Source organism: Pangasianodon hypophthalmus, chromosome 6 (genome assembly GCF_027358585.1).
Source record: "Pangasianodon hypophthalmus isolate fPanHyp1 chromosome 6, fPanHyp1.pri, whole genome shotgun sequence".
NCBI lineage: Eukaryota > Metazoa > Chordata > Actinopteri > Siluriformes > Pangasiidae > Pangasianodon > Pangasianodon hypophthalmus.
In genome coordinates, this window is record NC_069715.1 from 11834177 (window position 1) to 11855970 (window position 21794).

The following is a 21794-nucleotide window of genomic DNA, read 5'->3' on the forward strand; positions in this document are numbered from 1 at the left end:
GGGCTCATTTTTCAAACTGGATTCTATTTTTCAAACTGAATTAATTCGATGTAAATCATTCAGAGAAGCAATTACACAACAAATGTGATATTCATGAAAATCCAGTTAGTTCAGAAAAATGATCATATCCTATGAGAGTTTATGTAAATTTACATATAAGGAGACTCAGTAAAGTGAACCTCGACTGAGAGGCTTCAAATTTAGGGGTGTAACTATGCACAAAATTCACTAAGACCTGGTGGTGTTTCGATATAATACATTTTCAATATGACAAAAATAAGCATTGCATGAAGACATGCCTTGGGTTTCCATTTTCATTTTTAAAACATTCAACATTATAAAAATTATAATTGAAACTTAATAATGACAGTTTGTGTGATCCATTGAGACTCTTAGCAGCATATAAGAAAACAACAGCTGTGCATTAGAATGTAACAAAATTAAACATTAGCACTCTGGCTAAGCTTTCACTGGTTGCCAGTTCTCAGCAAAATTTTGTCTAAGTCTTTGTGCTTTAACAGACAATTTAGTTTTGTTTCAAAACTCTCCCAATTTGGTGTAAAGAAAACAACCCTGGCAACCCTGCTGGTGTGAACGTTCTCAAGGGGGCATGTCTGAAGTCACACACCTATCTGTAGTTTAAAATTTTAAAATAACTTTAAAATCTGTAGCTTTTTTTTTTTTTTAAATCCTGCCTTTTCCACTATTTCCAATCACCTTGGAAATGCTGTTACAAAGCAGCAGAGAGTGTGTGTGTGTGTGTGTGTGTGTGTGTGTGTGTGTGTGTGTGTGTAGCTGTAGCCTATCCTGATCCAACACAAAGAGGAGGCTACTTTTTCAGAGGGGAGAGTGTGGGCTTGATTAAGTTGAACTGTTTATTACATCTCATATAAGGTATATTTTATGATGAATAGTCTACTTTATTATGTAGGCTGTTAAATGTATTATTTGATGGACAGACATACTGAATCAAAAGCCTTGTATCAAACAATACAATATGCTGTATTGTATGCATATGTACAGATTACACTGTTGAGTTTAAATAACTTTAGTTCATTTGCATGTACAAATTTAATTAAAATGTTTCAGACTTGGTTGCTTCATATTGACTAATAACAAATCCATAAATTAAGATAAATTAGACTAGCTGTTCAATTAGGACAAAGTAATGGCACCCTATACAATATGCATTAGTATGTGTCTTTGGTAGCTGACACACTGCAGTGGCTGAGCTGCATTATGGCATTGTGCCTCTGAGGCACTCTTTCGCCTTTCAGCTCTTTGGGCTTTGCTCTTTATGGAGTTTTGTGGGCATCACGAAATCAGATGTGCTGAGAATTGTTGTTCTTTTGGCTGCTTGCGTCAGGGGTTGCCACAGCCACATGTCTGCATACGCCCCCGAGTATGAAGAAAATCGGCATAACCAAAACTTTTGTAAATCAGGTGGGAATTTTTACTTGAGTTTGGTCTATGAAAACAGTTACAAACAACTTTACTAAGATAAACGAGACCCTTTGACATAAATTATCAAAGGAAATGAAGCACATTATACTGGTTCCTTTTTATCATAAAAAATGTCCTTTACATATTATATGATATTTTTGTATATCATATTATATGATATTCCTGAAATTCTCTTGCTATCATGTAGCACACTACAGGCCGCTGCTATAAATGCAACCTTTTACAGTCCCAATGTAAAACAGCAGGCCACAGTTCAGTTTCAATGGAAACTTTAATTAAAAAAAAAAAAAAAAAGAAAACCACAAATGGTACTAATAAAAGCAGGAACGTCCATTTTGGCTGAATTTCAGAGGTGTAATATTCCACTCCTGTGGCACATTTAGTCTTCAGTGGGTGTCAGGTTACAGCAACAGTTCAGTTTGCATTACAGCTATGTAATTGTGTCATTTGTGACACAGGTGACTTTGCCCCGACACTGCTGTCTGACCTGAATAAACCTCTTCAAGTGGATTAACACGGATTTGAAGGTCAGATGTGAGACTCTACAGCCATGCTGGGATCTTGGCCAGTCAAGTAGAACCCATATTATTAGTCCCAGTCATGTGATGTTATTAGGCAGCAGTACTGACGTGGGCCACCTCCTCTGATGGTCAGATTCTGAGTGTGTGATGAGAGTTAGATCTGAGAAGACTCCACATAGAGAGAAGAGCTCTTCAGCCGAGGGTGCTGAGAGTCCCGCTTCAGCACATCACCGACCGCCTCCTCAATCTCAGCCAGCCATGCTTTCTGCAGCACACACAAAGCACACACGCTCAATAATGCAATCAGTGACGTGCATTTAAGAGACCTTTTCTTGCATGCAGGGTGTTTGTTGATGTGACATTTAAAACGGAGTTATTTGATCGGGACAAAAACAGTGGCATAGGGCTGGAATCAGGTGGTGTAGATCAGAGACGGCAGAGTGTGTAATTACATCAGGATGCAGTGTGGCTCCTCACCTTAACGGACTCACTCGGGGCCTGAAGAATGAAGACACCGATGCACTGCTGATAACGATTCTGGTGCATTATAATGAAAGAACAGGGAAAGCCAGAGGCTAGAAAGTGGGACAAAAAAGTATGTAATCACCTTCCACAACCATTTCTTACTGTTCTTCTGTGAATGTCTATTCTTTCAATACTATCATGTTTCTACCTTCATAAAAAATCCTAATTTTTAGGATCCTTAGAAATATAGAGGGACAATTAATACTTAATTGTATAAATGTTCTTCTGTAAAGGAAATATGAATGAATATGAATGAATATGAATGAATACTAAATGAAGGGAAATAATAATAATATAATATACAGGGAAATAATATCTCGGATCAGTCATTAACCTGTAGCGTTAAGCTGGTCTATGTTCCTGAGCTGCAGGCGGTCCAGTGAGATGGGTTGATCCAGCACGGTGAAGCTGCAGCCCTCCTGCAATAACTGCTCCAGCTCCTGGCCAGCCGCAGAGCGCACAGGGTGCATCTCCCCAGCTACAGACTTCTATACAACACACACCACTATAACGATTGCTTGTGTACTTCAATAAGAGAACAAACTCTGTGACCTATATCAAATAAGCTTTCAGAACTATCAGAAATGTGCTTTTAAATACTGCATCATTGTTTATTGTTTTCACCAAGTTATAAAAATCAATCTCAGTAGACTGTTTGTAACTAAAAGTATGGCAGATCACTGCTGTGCAATGTGCCTGTATAAATCATAGAAGGCATTTTAGCTATTGAATCTCGTTTAAAAATTGTGCACAATGAGCAGTTATATGCAAAACTCTTGAAATACTGCACCTTTTTATTTCGTTTGACCTTGGTGATCAGGAGGAATTCATCAAACAGAAACACGTAAACATCATTCAGCTTTGAATTCTCTGTCCATACAGGGAAAAAATGGTTGAATTTAAAGAAGCACTTAAAGACAATGATGAACGTAAAGTATAACAATAATGGTTTCTGGATCCAAAACAAAATGTGTTAGATAGAGTTCGTACATGCACAGTTCCAGCTCAAGTGTAAAAGATCCAAATAATAACAACTGCATAGTTTAGGGAAATATACTAAAACAATGTAATATTGTTAAAAAAGTTATGTATAAATAGGAACAGAATGATATATAATTATATACATAATAATACATTATAACTGTTTTATTATTTAAACAGCTCAGTAGTTTTGGAAGTTGTGTGTCCATTTCTCACCTGTGAGTGCAAGCTTTCCCTCGTATCGGAGACTACGGTGAGAGACCAGGTTTTCCAAAGCGACAGCTTTCAGCAAGTGTTTCAGATTCTGTGGGAAATTACAGGTGTGACTATACTATTCAGATCCCCTAACATTCAAGGCCAATTAAACCTTAAAAGTGTTTTGGAAGTTTTTGCAGCTGTCTATCTCACACCTGCCTCACAGAACAGATATATTTCCATTTTCACCATTTCAATCAACACCAACTCTGTGAGGCATGCAGCTTGCAACCATAAAACATGACCCCATCTGTCCTGCCTTGTTTTTGACACTGGAAATTTTTACCTCACATGTGCATGTGAATAAAGCTTAAACTCCATAAGGATCCACTAAACATCACAGTCCCACATTCTCTACACTGAACTATTAAAATCATAATCTTCTTGCAGAGCAAATTGTTTACATGTGAATGATATGCTTTACATGAACATGGGGAACTAGAATAAAAACAAATATTCTGTTTGTAGTTGATAAAACTGAAGTGTGCCATTGCGCACAGCAGTCGGAAGTGGCGTGGGCTGTGCAGTTGGACACGATATCAATGTGTCGTATCCAGTGTGGACTCCAGCTCGCACCCTATTCCTATTAAATCCCTAAACATCTGCTTCTTCTTTGAAACATAATGAGTGTTGTAATGAGGAAATTGACTAGTTCTCTCATTAGTGTTCTGAAGTATCTTAATATCCAAAATAATTAGTACTTAAATACTATTAGTATTTAATAACAGAAGGAACAGGTTCCTAAAGGATGTTTGTTGTAATTATGATAGATTAATATAAATTAATAGCAATAAGCAAGAACAAAAGTGCCTTCACAATGTACACATGGTTGTCACACTAAGAATTCAAAGCATCCTACATTCACCTCATTTTAGTATACACTGATTGCATTGGACATTTATTATAAGCTCCGGGTGTAGGGCGTGTGGCCTCGCAATTGGCGCTTCACTGATAGGTCCCATGAACATAACATGGATGAAGGCTTTACCTGTGCTAGAATCTCAATAATTTAGAAGTGCTGGAAAGTGTTGCTTCTCTGACAAGTAAATATTTTTTTATTTTAATTCTTCTACATTTTAACCTGGCCACTACATGGCTTTGTTTTGGTTTTGACGGAAGACCACTTCCTGGAGTCTCTTTATAGAGAAGAAAAAGTGCAACACCACCTTTCCCCAGGATATAATGGAATCTTTACCAGCATGTCTATCTGGGTATATACTACCTGTGGTTATTTCCACTGGTCATTTTATAGAAAGATTATATTTTATATAATCTTTCCAGACACGTATGTCAAAAATGACCGACATGATGGATTTGGTTGAGACTAAAATCCCAAAGATATTCTGTAAATAAATAAATAAATAAGCCCAGCTCCCCATGTAAAACTCTTCCATTCTGAATATGTCTTAAATCTAATCCCTGGTAGTTAACTCTAAGGCATTAAAATTTGCATTTTCACCTCTGGAACATTTGCTCTCTTGTCTCTTTCCCACACTGGGAGCCAGACCAAGGCTTCTTTCAGCTGCTTGACTTTCTGATAGTTATCCAACCACTTCACCTTGCCCTCCAGATCATCTACAGACAGAGAGAGAGAGAGACTGAGAGACAGAGACATGCTCAGTTCATCATGGCTGTCAATGAATGCTCAATTCATGCTCAATTCAGCATCACAAAGTTCATCCACGCCTTCTAAACAAACTTTACTCCTTTTGTTCTTCTCTCTATTGCAATACTTTTATTCTTTTATTCCCTTCGTGACGATCAACTCTATTTTCATTATGCACCGTTTGTTATTTCTGTCTGTACGTTGGGAAAGAGCTCTTAATCATTCCATGACACAGACGTTGGAGATAATTAACATTCCACACCCATAAAGGAATAACCTGTCCTAGCCATACGCACAAAGTTGCAGCACAGTGTTACACGTTACACCAGACACACCTTCAAATCAGGAAAAGTCAGGAGAAGGAACACTGCTAAAATATACCCCCTTTGACACTAAAATAAAAAATCCTTTGACGTAGTATATTTGTTAAAAACCTGCCAGTCTAGTTGTGATTCAGATCACAAACAGTCCTTTAGGTCAGGACATGCTGGTAGAGATTGGCAGAAAACAATAACATGCAACAGTAAAATGTTTTACCAAACCTAAACACTCAACAAACTGGTCAAGAGTTTTTTCTCTAAGCTAAGTCTTGCTGACACACTGCTACTATTTGTATATTGGGCTTTCCTGACAAAAACTGAGTGAAAGAAATTAAATTAGCAGGTGAAATAAGTGACTACTGTATATCAAGAACAACTCGATCCCTTTACATTGGTGTGTTTTGCATTCTGTTCCTTTTCTCACAGCAGACTCCAGGGGAACTAGCCATATTATGATGACAGATAATGAACTGGAATTGTGAGCTGCCACTACACTCTCTATGTAGACTACTGTTTATAATTCCTCCTCTGACATGAGTGCTTTCCTAACATGATCTGAGTTCTCTGCTGATAAACACGGCTTATCAGCTGTGATAAATACACAGTAGCAACATGAAGCAGGACAAGTGGTTCATGTTACACCGTTAGAAAACAGCGTTTTCCAGTACTGGAATACCCTATTGCTGCATATTGTGTCTGTCCTGCTCAAACAAATCCATTTTAAAATTAGGATGAATTAGGCTGCTTTCACAAAGTACATTTTTGGCATCTGTCAGAAAACACATTAGCATGTGGGTGGGTTTTTGTGTGGAGATTATTTCCAATATGAGCTGTTCAAACAAATTGTTCAGAAACAGAATATTTGGCTTTTGGTCTCAGATTCCTGGAATGTTCAGAAGTATTCAAAAATGTATTTTTAAAACAAGTGCAACATTAAGGCAGCACAGTGGTGCAGCAGGTAGTGTTGCCGCCTCACAGCTCCCTGAACATTTCCCCAGTTCGATCCTGAGCTGAGATTACTATCTGTGGAGGGTTTCACACATTCTTCCCATGTCTGTGTGGGTTTTCTCCTGATTCTCTGGTTTCCTCCCAGAAAACATGCTGGTAGGTCGATTGGCTATTCTAAATTGCCCCTGGGTGTGAATGAATGCTTGTATACATGATGCCTTCAACTGACATTCAGGGTGTATTTCCGCCTTGCGCCTAGCACCCTGACCAGGATAAAATGGGTGTGGACGATGAAAAAGTGAAAAACCTTTTTTCAGTTACATTTAGAAGCAGGATTGGATTTTCAGGAAAACAGAAAACTGAAGCATATTGCTAAGGATACAGTCTGAGGCTATATTTACCATTTTCACTCTCCTTTAACATCCTTGACACTTTTAAGACTTTATGTTATTGCAACCTGTTCATCGTGGAAACATGCAATATAATGATAAAATTTGATTTACCATGCAGCCCTAATTCTGTGCTATGAATAAACCTACAGTGTGGCCACTGCTCATGAGAAATGTCTTGCTGATTGCAGCTGTGCTAACTGATAATGGTACGTATTTACGTATGGCTCTGTCCACCAGCTCCACTACGCTCTGTAAGGCGCTCTCCTCTGCCTCTGTGCAACTCCTCTTCTCCATGTTCTTCAGGATGAGAGGGTAACGTGTGAACCTCTGCAAAGGAGTCACCAGAAGATCCTTCAACTGCAGCCTACGACACTGTTCCTTCCTCTCACACCACTGTGGAAGACAGACAGAGAGATCTTTACTGCTCCCATAATAGCAACAATATTGTTAAAGCAGTCAAAGACAGAAGACAGTAAGAATAAAATACAGGTAGCAATTAGAAGGAATAAATACCACAAATACAATCATTGAAAATAAATGAAAGAATATACAGATCAAAATAAAAAGAAAGAGGCAATTTATAAGCACGAAGGAGATCAATGCTCAGTAAACACAGCCACTGTTTCTGCTCGTATGCCCAGGTTACAATTAATACTTTGTGAGACATTTTATTGCCATTATAAATTTAATTTTTGCATTGGTGTTAAACCAGATACACTCTTTGAATTGTTCACATATTAAGAAAAAATTATCTATTTAAGTTTATTTTACACCAAAAACAACACAAAGCTACTAATAAACCTGTGCCGGTAACAGAATCCTCTTATTCTGGTAACTGTGTGGAAGAAGAAGGTAAACAGTTAAACCGGGTGGGGGCTGGGGAGGGGGGGTTGATGCAAGCTTCATGAGTTCAGAACTGAACTGCTCTCACTCATGACAGTTTCTGTGCACTGTGCTCTTACATTATAATATGTTTCTGTTGTCAAATATAAAAATCTACAACAATAATTTTTCATAATCAATGTCATTGATTATGTTGACTAATTTTTGCTGCCTAATGTGCATGAAATAAATCAATAAATGAACAATGTTTACATAAAAAGAAAGAAAGAAAGAACTGTTATTAGACACAGACCTAGCTACTAATCTGCCATTTAAAAATTACCTTATTAAAATGAAATTAAAAATAATCATGAATTTAAAAATATATATATAGTATAATCGGCACTGAACTTCCACATTTTTGTTAGACACACATTTTATCCAGCATTTGCTGTTCTCTAACCACGTTTGTTGAATTTATATTTCAACATTACTAATGAAGCATCTTGGTGTATACTACCTCAACAGGAGGTAATGTTAAACATTTTCAAAACAGATACAATCACATCTTAAAAAACAAACAAAACAAAAAAAAAACCCCACCACAAAACAAACAAACAAAAAATAAATAACATAAAATAAAATAAAAATAAAAACAAGTGATTAGGAGTAGCCTTGAAAGCCAGAACTCTAGCACTGTGTACATTAAAATGGAAGAGAACGTAGAATTTATTATGGTATTTAATCAGTCAAATGTAATGTCCGATTTTTTAAATTTAAGTTTAAATATCTAATGACCTGTAGTCACCCTGACAGAGAACACTGTAGCAGCTCATGGGCCATGAGCTGCGTGCCCTGAAGCACTCTCAAAATTCAGACCTTGATCTACTGGCTCAGACTCTACTAATCTAACACACCTTCACGTAGATGCTGACGTCCTCCCTGGCCTTCAGGGTGTCTAAATAGAGGACAGCTTTGCTGTAGTTCAGACAGTATTTCTGCAGACAGTGACAAATGCTCTCACCAAAAGCCTGAAAGGTCAAGGACAAGGGTCAGAGAAAAAATGTTCTGCATGTCTAAACTAAAGACCTTAAAAATCACATGCAGACTTAGACATAACTTGTATCTGACTGAAACACAGCCAAAAGCAAGCAGACATGCACACTTGCACACACAGGCAAAAACATGCACATGTGCACATACAGCACCATCAGTGATGCCTTACCTTTTTGAGAATGGCCAGCAGGGCCTCTGTGCTATTGGTTTCTGGAGGCTCTGAAGTGGCCCACAGCTCTTTAATCACACGCAGCAGACTGGTTAGGAAGCCAAAGCTAACCTACAAACAGGCAGCCAACACACAACGTGATTTGATGCTATGAACCATACACTATTCCATTAAACTTTTACTAATTGCAAGACTGTGAGTAGTAAACTAAGAAAGCATTATTTATGTACATATGGGTGACATATTAAAGGAAAAGCCAGTTACTCGGTTACAATGTGGAGGTATTTTGCTGGCATGGTTTGCATCTACTTGTTCCCTTAGAGCAGGGGTGTCAAACTTACATTCTGCCAGGACCACTTCAGTATTTTTGTGAGCTTTTGAAGGGCCATAAACTAAAGCTATTAATTTTTTTATCTTTTCTATCATGTAACAATAAAGAAATCAATATCCAAGACTCTGAAAGTAGAATAACTTGATTTTAGAGGAAAGAAGGGCTAACAGAAACTATTCAACTGTATTTACTATTAGGTGATTACATTTGCTATACTGATTAATGTTTTTTTTTAATGTATGTTAGAGCTTGCATAGAGTAGTTGATTAATACATTCATTAATCTCTGGTGAGGAGATGTCAAATAGTCAGGATAGATGAAAACAGTGAAGCAGAGAGTAAAAAAATGCAGACAGATGGTGAAAAAAGCAGTCTAAATGTCTAAATTCACACTGGATGAAACAATTTTTACAGTCCGCTCCACACTGTGTAAGGTCTATCTAGGAATACTTTTTTCCTTTGCTTTAATTATGCGTTTTCACTTTGATGTCAGTTTGTATGAAGTGTACTGCACTAATCGGTTTCTGCTTTAGCTGTTATGAAAGCTTGAGGTGGCCTAAGACTTTACTAAAACACTATGTTGATTTTGCCTTTAACTTGTCACCAGTCTGTAGATGTACTTTTAAATGTTTTGTACCAGGCACAGCTCATTGAGGTTGGCAAAGAGTGCCCAGGAGTCAATGTCTTGTAGACAATCCCTCATCTGCAAGTCTGACAGAGTATTCAGAAATACCTGCACACAAACCACAGGTAAGGCACGTTTAAAAGAACAGAAGGTTACAAAGATAAGTGTGGTTCTACAACCGAGTAGAGGACCATTAGGAAGTTTTCTGGTAGCCTGGCCCACGTAACCTCCACTATCAATATCTTGTTACTGTTTTTAAACTAATAGCATACTTTCACCACCACATATGATTGATCAATAGAATCTCATCTTATCCCTAATTTATACCTCTTTCAGCACCATTAACTGGTCTAGGAAGTACACACACTCGCTGGTGAAGAGCTCCCAGAGGGCCTCCTGTCTTTTGTGTGCTTTTGGCTCTTCTTCTGCCCTCAGCTCAGGCTGACTTCTCAGAAACTCCTCCAAAGTCAAATCCTGAGGTAAATAAAAGAAACAACTATGATATGCCTAGAGAATTTGCACATATCCAAATGTGAATGACTGTGTCTAATGACTTCATATTTACACCTGCCTTAAGGCCCACCAGCAGAGACAGTTTAGAGAACAAAAAAAGTACTCCTGAGCATGTAATGTAAACTATAAAAAATAATCTACGTGAAATAATAACTGGTTTAGTACATTACATTTTAACTACTAAACTACTAAACATTACCTACTAAAAATGCTCTAATAACAGCTCTACATAAATAACAAATAAATAAATAACAGACAGACATTTGACATTTATATCGGACAGAGACACAAATAAAATATGCCAAATACACTCCCATTTTCAAATGAGATTAAACTCTTTTTGCCAATTTGAGTTTTAACAAAACCTTTTTCAGTGATTCAAGTTTCACAGTCAAGGAACCAACACTATGCTTACTCTGTGTCCAAAAGAGAAGCCCTCTTCTAAGAACATTTAAGACACTACAAATATCAGCTCTGACCTCTTTTACCTTGTACTGCTGAAAATGTGTGTTTCTCCACTCCTGGATCTGAATGGCTGAGAGACATTTTTCAATGTCTGCAGTTATGCGTGTCCTGCCTTTATTCTAATGAAAAACAACACAGTCGTTTACCACACTGACCACAACAATGACAACAATGTGAGAGTATATATGAACAATCATGTAACAGATTACACACATACAAAAAATAGTGGGTAAATTCGAAAGATCTGCAGTGCTTTTCAGGAATCAGGGAAACCCTTGAACAACTGGTTAGTGTTATTAAGTTGGTGGCTCTCATCTGACTAAGGAAATCATTTCCAATGTGTAACTGACCCCATGCCTGAGTGACACAAAGCCTAAAATAGAAGAAACTCTCAATTTCAATCAGGCATTCCTGCAGTCTCAAATCTCACATGCTAAAGAGGAACGCAAGACACAGAACTCATTTCTATTGCATGCATTGAGGAGTGAGAACGCTTAGTGTTAGAAACCTCCAAACTTTCCTCACAAGCTCAAATCCAAGTTCACTTTCTTCTTACTTATTTATTTTATTTGGTTAGCATTTCAGAACGTGCACTCAGTCAAGGCACTTATTGTAGAGGGGTGCCTGTCTCACGTGTACATGTTCATGCACATGGCTGGAGGCTAGCCCTTCTCACTGGGAGGCAAGGGCAACGGGGCTCTTTTGTCTCGCCTTTCAGTGTACCAGCCAATCAGATTTCAGCATGGCCATGTGACAGCCAAGGTGACTTTATGTGCTGATCGACTTGACAGTGAAACAGGACCATTAGTACAAATTTACCTGGTGTAGCTGAAAAAAGCCATGTGCTGTATTCACTATTCACTTCTCACATTGGTTTTACTGATAAACACTCTTAACAGGCAATGAAAAGAAGATTCAGTAATAAAGTGCAGAAAAAAGTAGTCAAATAATTTTTAACAGCTTTGATATATTTACTGTTAATTATCCGGTGATAAATGCAAGTCTGCATGATGTTGCAGCTTATCCAACTTTATTTTTGGTTCGTGTTTTTAGTTTGTGTTTTGCATATGATTATTTACATGTTGGTTACTTGGCAGAAATATAGGGAAAAGGGACATGTAAATCTGCTTTGACTCTAAGTGGGTCAGTGAACAATGTGTACTCGACCTTAGCCGTGTGGGGAAAGAGCATTTTTCAAAGAATACAGACAACACAGCAGTTAAGAGAGAGCACAGTTATTCAGATGTTCTCATTTATCAATAGTTTTTAATGCCTGAAATGTTAGATTTCACCTACCATAGTACGTTTTGAAAAAGGCCACTTTGATTTCTTCGTATCTATACATTAGAACAAAAATAAGTTTTAGACACACTGCTAGTATACAGAGCAAACTATACATAAAATGCTGAAATATATAACATTGTGGAAAATGTAGATATTCAGTTATTACGCTATTCAACAAAAAAAATAATGATACAAATATTAAGAATAAAAATATTAGGATGGTTCAGCCTGATATAGCCTGGCTGGAATAATTTGTGAATGCTTATGGTGATAACTATAGCCTGATGAACCTGAAAACGTGGAGCGGTTTAAAATATCGACAGCACCATTGGAAACAAAAAGATCACCGGGAGAAACGTCCAATCCAGGAAGAGTGACCACCACAGAGCTCCGCCTTCTTTCCTGCAGCCTGCTGAACACAAAGCAAATGCATGAGAAACAGGTTAACAGAGGTTAATGTTACAGAGGAGTGAAGAACATTTCAGCCCTAAGGGGTACTATTCCCTCAGAGCATGACAGATGACCTGGTCGTATGCTATGACAGGTTGTTACATAATCTTTGTGGCTTTCTTTCTGAGTTAACATAATCTATGTGTTTCTTCTTCTCCAGTAAGACTGAATCAGTAGTAAAAACATTCTAGATTAGTGTAATTCATAAACTAAATTACAGATGTCAGGATACCGGAATTTAATCTTTGATGCAAGTGTAGTATCACAATTTCGTATGTAATCACTCAATACCAAACAATCATTTAGGCAAAAATAAATACATTTTTAAAAAATTGGATTGTTAGCATTAAACTCTTATCAACATTACAATGTGTTAGTGCCATGCAGCTCTGACCAATTGGAACACAGGAAGCCACTGGCTGTTGTCAGATATTAAATGCCTTAAGTTCTCCCCATAACACATGCACAAAACGTTTGTTATAGCCCCATACTGAAACTCCATGGTTATAGCTAAAATAGTGCCCCTCAAGGGGTGACTAAAGATGAGGGGAGTGGAGGGAGACATTTGTATTACATGCAGTGTGCGTGTTAAACAGCATCAGTTCATTATTTGACTTGATAAATTTTTAGATTTAATTGTAATTGCAATCACAGTTGCAGAAATAAACACTGTGCCACAAGATTCACGAGTCATTACAAGTAAACAATGATAAATTCTCAATAAAACACTTAAAACAGATAATAAAATTGAATTGCCCAAGCTCCTCAGTGTATAGCTGTCTAACCGGCTGAATGTCGAACTTGTTGTCCAGATGCTCTGCCAAGTTGCTTCAGCGGAGTGACTGATAACTCCTTTAGTATACTGGTTCTTTAGTGATCGTTGGCCCTCTTTATCAGCAAGGTAGGCAAAAATATTCCCAAACATCACTCCTTGAGCTGGTCTTTTGCACAAGTTGAGGGCATGAAATTACTTATTTACTTTAGCCGTGCACTTGCCGCCTCACCCACCTGAATCAAATTAGCACATGCAATTTGATTTGCCTATAGGCAGAGTACAACATCAGGTTAGCGATGGCCTATTTACATCAAAATGGCAAACATTACTTTAAAATTTACTCCTTCTGTTATTACAAAGTCTCATATTAATCTAAGTGGGAAACTGTGAAACCTTGGGTAACACAGGTCTTTAGTGCTTTATTAACAGGATTATCAGGTTAGAGTGGTTCACAAAAGCAAAAGTTGAAAACTTTTCTGTGTTTATATAATGCATGGCATTGGCTTTCAGACACTAGTCAGTGAAACAATAAGAAATATGGAAAGTGGAAAGTGCTCACGTCTTGCGGAACCAGTTAAGACAAAAAAAGAAGAGGCAAGATGGCAGAAGCAACGCCCTGCTTTCCTGCCGGTGGCTGTGGAACCCAGCATAGTGCTTTAAAAACGAGGACTTGTTTTTGGCCTCTAGTACATTTGTTAAGGGTATGGATGTGTTCTGTGATAGAATTAGCAATGTAAATTTATCATAAATTTACCCGCTATCATATGCAGGTAAATTTATGATATAAATATTCACTGGAAAAAAAAAACAGCATTGCAAGTAAGAAGTGTAAGAGCTTCATCCGGACTGACCTTTTGTCTCTCTTGATCCTACACTGATTATGTTTCATCTGAATTATGCTCAAGTGACCTCAGTTCCCCACTGACCTGTGCTATATGGTGGCAGAAAACCTCAGGCGTGAAGCAGAAATGCTTTTAGCAGCAACTTGACAGGCTGGTTTTTGAGTTCCACCCTCAATGTTGTGACTGTCCTCTCACGAAAAGGCTAAATGGTGGTGGCCAAACGTGCTGCTCTGTCTATCAACATGACATTTTAGGTATTTTGCAGCTGAATGAAAACTGTGCTCAACATTATGCACTGTCATAATACATAAACCTTCAAATGTGCAAATAAACTAATGGAACAGTATGTACAAAAGAGAACTAAAAATCATAGCAAGGCCAACATGGACAACTGTTATCAGTGTTTGTGTTTGTGACTGTAATGGTAAACAGTAGTGTCATAGACGCAGTTGCTGTGAGACACATACTCTTTGACCTTATCACAATAACGCTTAGGGCAGAGCACCTGTTCTGATGGACCTTTCAAAACACATTTCCTTTTTCTTTTTTATCTTCCTCTGTATATTTGAACCTTTCTTGACATTGTGAGACTCATTAAAAAAGACTCAATGTGAGTTCATGTTAGTGGTGTTCAGCTAATTTACCTTCTTCTCTACTACACACAAACATTAGCGCTACAAGGCTTAACAAGGAAAACATTGCTTGATGTGCCCTGGTCCTGTTATAAATATGGCACTTTGAACTAGCTCATGAAACAAAAACAGGTCACCGCTAATTCTATCACAAAACACATCCATAATGCAATTCGCATCTCATTGAGGCCCAGTCTGAGTACCAAGTCCCATGTCACAGTGCTTCCACAAAGAAGGGAGCTTTGTCCTTGCACCTCTGCCAAATAATGATGCCCTCAGACTCAAACTCTCTCATCCAATGCCTGTCCCAGAACAAGCTCTGTTATCGAACAGTGCCGCACCATAATTAAGGCCTCTATAGCTGCCTGCTTATCTCTCATTAAAAAGAAGCCCTTCGTCCAACAGGGAAGATGAACAGATCCACTGGGGGAAAACAGCATTAATGAGCTTCTGTATTCCACACAGAAGCATGGGACTAGAATACCTCAGCATACAGAGTTCATATGCCTCTAACAAAGTGGGATCACAGTGAACAATGGGTTTCCAATGGCCAGCTCCATTAGCGCCACTCCATCTGGTCTGCTCTCGGCTGAGAAATGTGCCATTTGGCCAGCCTTGAGGTTAGCGTGTTTCTGCCCAAACAAATTAACTCTTTAATAAAATAGCACTTCAAATTAGTGATGTTCTGCGACAAGTGAGGACACAGTTTTAGGGGGTATGGAAATGCTGGTTTTGGCACAAAAAAAAAAAAAAAAAAACACCACAGAGACAGAGACCTAATGACATATTGCATGTACTAACAGTGAGTAGTAAAACCAAATACAAATTCTATGTGACTCACATGCAAATCTAAGAAGGGCATAGTTCATGCAAATTGATAAAGATAGTGGGGCTGTACACCTACCTTTTATGACTTGGCTCTTTCACCTGCAGTGAAAAACATATGATGTAAGCACAGGCAGTAATGAAGAAAGTTTACCTACTATACAATTACTGTACATTCAGGCTGGCTGAAGCCTAGCAAAACATGTCTCTTTTGCATCACTGCACATTAATAGGATATACGTCTCAGAAGCAATAATTGTCATTTTAAAGTTTCTTTAAAGACCTCGAATCTGCCTAGATGTTCTGACTATAGAGGATGTGCCTGACTGAATACATAAATTGAGGGAATGGGATTTTCTTTTCATTCTTTTGATTGCCCACTGACCCCACCATTATTCAATGCCTGTGGACTGTGGGGAGTGGGGGCCCATCTGAGGAGTCTCCTTGAGGGGGTCTGGGGACATGAGCTCAATCAAAGCTGTCGGCGCATGTATCTACTGATTCATTTGCTGTCAAAAGGGCTCATTGTGAAGAGCCGCCACAGGGGGCTGAGCAGAATGAGCATGGAGACTTCAATTGGAATGAATGCAAAGGCTCTCTGCATGATGTATTGTGCAACAATAAAAAGAAATCACACTTATGACCCCCTATATTGACTGTGACCGATTTTAGTCAGTAAAATCTATTTAAATGACCGTTATCACTGTCCTGAGCATGCCACATGCCAAAACATACCTCCATCCAAAGTTATGATATACAGTAAACTCAGTTTAGCAAAATTCACCTACATGGGGCCATTTTATAGCTTACCTCTCCAGTATCATCATCAGTATCAGCGCTTTCATTTACACTCAGACACTCCTGCGTCAAGTGAAGGCCACTGCTGCTAATTGTCTTTGATCTGTGAGATCTGACCTTTCCAGGAGTCCCCAAGTCATTAGAGTGACCGTTCCCATTAGACTGGTTCACAACTGTAGCGAGGGGAGATTTCTGATGGTGTGCAGGTGACAGAGGACTCCTTGGTGGGGGAGTGCCAGGCTCCTCCTGAGTGCTGCCTATCCACCCTGCATCACGGCAAGGAAGCCTGGTGCTCCTCATCCTCCTCAGAGTGGGAGATGTGGAGATGCGAGCAGGTGCCTGCCTGTCAAACTGAAAGAGCGGTGTGGGTATGGCATCCACCTCGCCCAGCGAGCCACATCTCAGTCTGGAGGGTGTTCTGGACAGCTCCATTCGCATCAGGACCGGATTGCTCGTTTGGGTCTCTTTGTCCACGGCTGGCTCCTGAGATGTTTGGGTGTGAGTGTCCACAGTTTTGGCCATGTCCTCATCGTGCCATTCGATGTAGGTCCAGTCCAGTGTTTTTCCCACATGCTTTCCGTTTTCCTTTAAATGCTCATGATTTAAGTCAGTCATCTTGTGCAAAGCGGCATGATATCACTGAAGGGCTGAAAGTGAAGAGTGTGCTGCAGAAGAGTTGGTTCACTTTGGAGCCATGTTGGAGAGAAAAAACGTCTGGGGAAAAAAAAGGAATTGCGAAAGGTGAAGAAGATTGAGTTAGGGGATTTTTTGTGAAACTGACTGTTTAAACCGGTCAGATTAAACTCCTTCAGGAAGTGAATGCTCAGGACAATAATGTTAATGGTGAAGCATTACCCATAAAAGCTCGCTTACACAGAAATACAGGAGACCTTTTTAATGTGTGCAGCTTGGCCAGCGTTTGTTTAAAAAAAAAAAAAAAAAGTTTTAGTTAAATGTCACATTGTTGGAGACTAACTCTTGGGAAAACAAGGCGAGTTCAGCACTGGCTTGGACTTGTGCACCTGATCCCAAACACCAGCCTCAGAGCTACATACGCACGAGCAGCTAACGTTAGTCCAGCACTTCTGCACTGAAATAGTCAAACTGCCCCAGCTGTTCTAGCCTAATGCTAAGCAAAACTTCTTTTCTATCGACACTGCACCTGCTGCGTTATTATACACAAATTAGCCTCCACTGCTAGTCTTTAATGATAGAAAATTCTGAAAAAACCTAAATATAAATACAGGCTATCCAATACTAAGTCACTAACATATTTTATTTAAAAATAAACCTGGTTACTTACGTTTTTTTTCATGTTTCAGTCCTCTCCATGAGGCGATGTGTGTGTGTGAGAGAGAGGCTATGGTCACACCGCCGCGCTGTTCCCTCTCAGCGAACAAAAGTGATAAATAATTAAGTCTGAAACAGGTACCTTTCGGCTACTGAAAAAAGTATTTAAACATTTAAACAATTTTTTTAGCAGAGTTTAACGTGTCTTTGGTGGTTTAAAGGCTTTGCGGCTCGACAAGAAACAAATAACCGGCCGTTACAGCACAATAGACAGTAACAAACCCAGCTGCCTTGTTGACTATATGAGGAGAGTCCGGTGGGCGGAGCGAGCGGAGCCGCACACTACCCTACTGAATAGTATGTTAAAACAATACAGGAAGGAGAACAGCAAGTGCTTCTCTGACACACTATTTAGTAAGGTAGTATGCTGTTTCAGATCTAGTCGCGTGTGTATGAGGTGCGTGATTTTAACTCGGAGATACACTATACACAGGATCAAGTTCCCTTTGTGTCCTGACCTTAACGATCTAAATGTGACTATCCCAAAAGTATTCCTTCCGTTAACACACCAAAGGAGGACTTTGCTCATTTATGACATTTGGCACACAGTGGAGTCCATAATAAACAAAATAAGATTTTTTTTTGTCTTTGTTTTTTTTTTTTAATCTCTAGAAGAGCGTACAACGTTGCTCATGGCTTCATGACGAATTAATTACCCCAGTAAATCCTGTTCAGCAGCATGATAAAACTATTTCAGGAAGTTGTTCTGTCTCAGAGTCCTAATGTAGCCCAGGTGATACACACATTACAGAACACACATATAGTCAGAAACAGTTATTACATACACATTATATTACATTATAGCATAACTGGTACTAATTAAAACTCAAACCATGTATAGACCTACAGTAGATACCACAATACCATACCAATCATATATATATATATATATATATATATATATATATATATATATATATATATATATATATATATTCATACTTATACTCTCCGGGGAAAAAACAAAACAAAACAAAAAACAAAACAGTACTAAACTCTACAAGTCCTTGTGCCTTCAAGAGTATATCTTTTGCACCTTTCATACGTATCTTTCACCTGGAAAAATTTAAAAATACATACACACACTAAAGATACAAAGGTTGTATGCTTGAAGGTGCCATCCTAGCAACAAGAAAAGGTACAGTTAAGTACCATTTTCTCTGAGAATGTACAAGCAAGACTGGAATGTCTTTTTCAGTGATTTGCAGCTCACCTGTGCCTCCAAAGTGCAATGAAGGGTCAGTAATCAAAGTTTTGTGTTAGAGATTAAAAATGTTGCTAAAACTGAACATTTTTCAACACACAAAGTACTGTTTGACTTCATGGTATACAGTTGTAGAAGAGTAATGATTTATAATCCTATCTGGATTTCTGTAAAGGTGCTTTGTTAAAAGTACTATACAAATAAAATTGATTTACAAAATATTGGCAGAAAATATCAATCTTGATGAAGAAAGGTAACTAGATGCTGGCTCTCCACTCACGGTTTGTACACACTCTCAGCAAAAAATACTAAACTGTACCTTTCCTTGTAGCTGGGGTAGTACCCTCCAGTGTACACATTTTCCATCTAGGTATCTTTTACATGGTAATGGCTATGTACCATGGAGTATGGATGTACCTTTGCTATACACTGAAGACATTTGGGTTTGAGATCAAATTATGAATAAGAGACGATGATCCTTTCTTTCTCCACACTTTGGCCTTTCCATCACTTTGGTAGAGGTTAATCTTGGTTCCACAACTTTTGTGGCTCATCTCTGTATTTCTTTCAAATTCCAATCTGGCCTTCAGATTCTTACTGCTGATGAGTGGTTTGAATCTTATGGTATAGTCTCTATATTTCTGCTCTCAAAGTCTTCTTCAAATGGTGGATTGTGATACCTTCACCCCTGCCCTGTGGAGGTTGTTGGTGATGTCAATGACTGTTGTTTTTGGGTTTTTCTTCACAGCTCTCATAATGTCATCAGCTGCTGTTGTTTTCCTTTGCTGACCTGTTCGATTGTTGTATTGGCTATGCCCAGTCCTTGTGCAATGGCTCTGACTGCCTCTTTTCTCAGCTTCAAAATGGCTTGCTTTTCTCTGAGATCTATCATAGACAGCTCTCTGGTCTTCATGTTGGTTTATCCTTTTTAACAACACAAGTGAAACCCAGGGCTCAAACCAAGAGTAGATATTCAGAGCTATTAATGTTTAAACAATCAAACTAACAGGGCACACCTGGACAACAAGAAACATCTGTCAGTCACATGTTCCAATATTTTTGATCAATTGAAAAATGGGTGTGTTCAGTCAAAGGGTGCCATGTTCTAAGTTGCTCAACACATCTAGATGTAGATATCAGGAAATGAAAGCTGATCTATTGTTTCATATTCATCTTTTGTTCTCAAACCCAGATGTCTTCGGTGTATGGTAAAGACAAAAGAATTGGCCTTGCTGTTCCAATACTTTCGAAGGGGACTGTATATATAGCCTACCATTTCACGTCAAAATAGTAGCGAAACATCTGAAAGAACAGGTTATGATCATTTACCATTTACAATTGCTTGTCTCGCTCATTGCAGGCTTGGAAGACGTCTGAGGAAATGTTTAAGTGTTTACTAATAACGTTTATTTATAAAACTGGTTACTATTCCCTTAACCTTTTGTATTTATATGTCCTGCTTCCATGCCAGACCAGGTCCTAACAGCAACAGGAATAACATGTGGGACAGTATATTCACATATTCAGTTGAGACAGGATATAATCAAGCTTCTGAGAGTTAATGGTTTTGCTCAAGGACCAGTTTCCTGATGCTGAGATTTGAACATACAACCTTCGATCAGGAGCAAGCCTTAATTATCACCCAGCTACTGCATCTGAAATGTGCTCTTAAACAAGAAATAAACAAATGAAATATGCACATAATATATGATCTTTAGCTTAAGAGAAAGAACTCATCTACACACTCAGAACATCGAAACCCTATGAAATGAACGCATGTATATCTTTCAGTACCACTTTCCAAAGTCCCCACGAGGTCAAGCGACCACGCTGACGCGGAAATTAAAGTTCAACGAGCTGCATTACGTCATCACGAAACCACGTGGTTCTGCTGAAGTTATTTTACTGCACACTAGATGGCAGTATGTACATTAGTGTTCTTGGGCCTAATTGAAAAAAAAGGGATATTTTAACACATAACTTCTATGCTTTTTTAAATGTTTGATAAACGAATGTGAATCGGTGTGAACAGTGATAAATATAGGCCATTCTGTTATTATTGTGTTGATTTTTTAACATTGATGTTAAACCAAATGTAATATTTCAATGATAAATTACAATTTCTGTACCAGCATCATTCTACATAATATTTGATAAACATTTAAAAGTAATCCATAATTGATAAATAGTGTAGGCTAATATTTTTAAAGTGGAAAAACGGTTTACTTGTTGCTTTAAAATATTCCGTAAGTCAATTTTATCTGTATAGAACTCTATAACAACATTCGCTAACTCGCTCACTTTCTGTAAGCACTTTATCCTGATCAGGGTTGCAGTGTGTCCAGAGCCTATCCCAGGAGCACTGGAAGTGAGGTGGGAATACACCCTGGATGGGACATCAATCGTAGGGCACCACACACACACACGCACACACACGCACACACACACACACACACACACACACACACAAACACTCTCTCTCATTCACATCTAGGGGCGAATTATCTCAGCCAATTCACCTACTGGTCTGTTTTTGCAAGTCGAGTGGAAACCGGAGAACCCAGATGAAACCCATGCAGTCACAGGGAGAACATGCACAGAAACTCAGAACAGGCAGTAACCCGGCAATGCTACCCACTGCA

At 38.5% G+C, this 21794-nt stretch overlaps 1 protein-coding gene across 13 annotated transcripts; it reads right to left on the reverse strand.

Annotated features, from left to right (window-relative positions):
- Positions 1-244: 244 nt before the first annotated feature.
- plekhg7 (pleckstrin homology domain containing, family G (with RhoGef domain) member 7) lies at positions 245-18191 on the reverse strand. Of its 13 annotated transcripts, none has more exons than XM_034305445.2 (17): positions 17902-18188; positions 16611-17312; positions 15880-15902; positions 12603-12685; positions 12289-12329; positions 11016-11111; positions 10342-10488; positions 10027-10122; positions 9060-9170; positions 8752-8865; positions 7231-7405; positions 5206-5321; positions 3708-3795; positions 3301-3380; positions 2845-2998; positions 2463-2560; positions 245-2250 (listed from the first exon to the last, which is right to left on the reverse strand). In XM_034305445.2, exons 2-17 carry the CDS (start codon positions 17211-17213, stop codon positions 2140-2142), a joined length of 2136 nt encoding a protein of 711 aa, XP_034161336.2. In that variant the 5' UTR covers positions 17214-17312; positions 17902-18188; the 3' UTR covers positions 245-2139. The 13 variants fall into 13 exon arrangements, with proteins under 13 accessions (XP_034161336.2, XP_026783020.3, XP_026783016.3 ...); XM_026927219.3 differs by having other exon boundaries at positions 12624-12688; XM_026927215.3 differs by having other exon boundaries at positions 12603-12688.
- Between the last annotated feature and the right edge of the window lie 3603 nt (positions 18192-21794).

Bases quoted from the DNA above. Each gene is read 5' to 3' on its own strand.
- plekhg7 (XM_026927211.3), bottom strand. From the start codon at position 17,213: ATGACTGACTTAAATCATGAGCATTTAAAGGAAAACGGAAAGCATGTG. The intron at 3,381-3,707 runs GTGAGAAATGGA...CTGTATGGACAG, and splicing joins GGGAAAGCTTGCACTCACAG to AGAATTCAAAGCTGAATGAT. The intron at 2,561-2,844 runs GTTAATGACTGA...CCCACTTTCTAG, and splicing joins AGACCAGCTTAACGCTACAG to CCTCTGGCTTTCCCTGTTCT.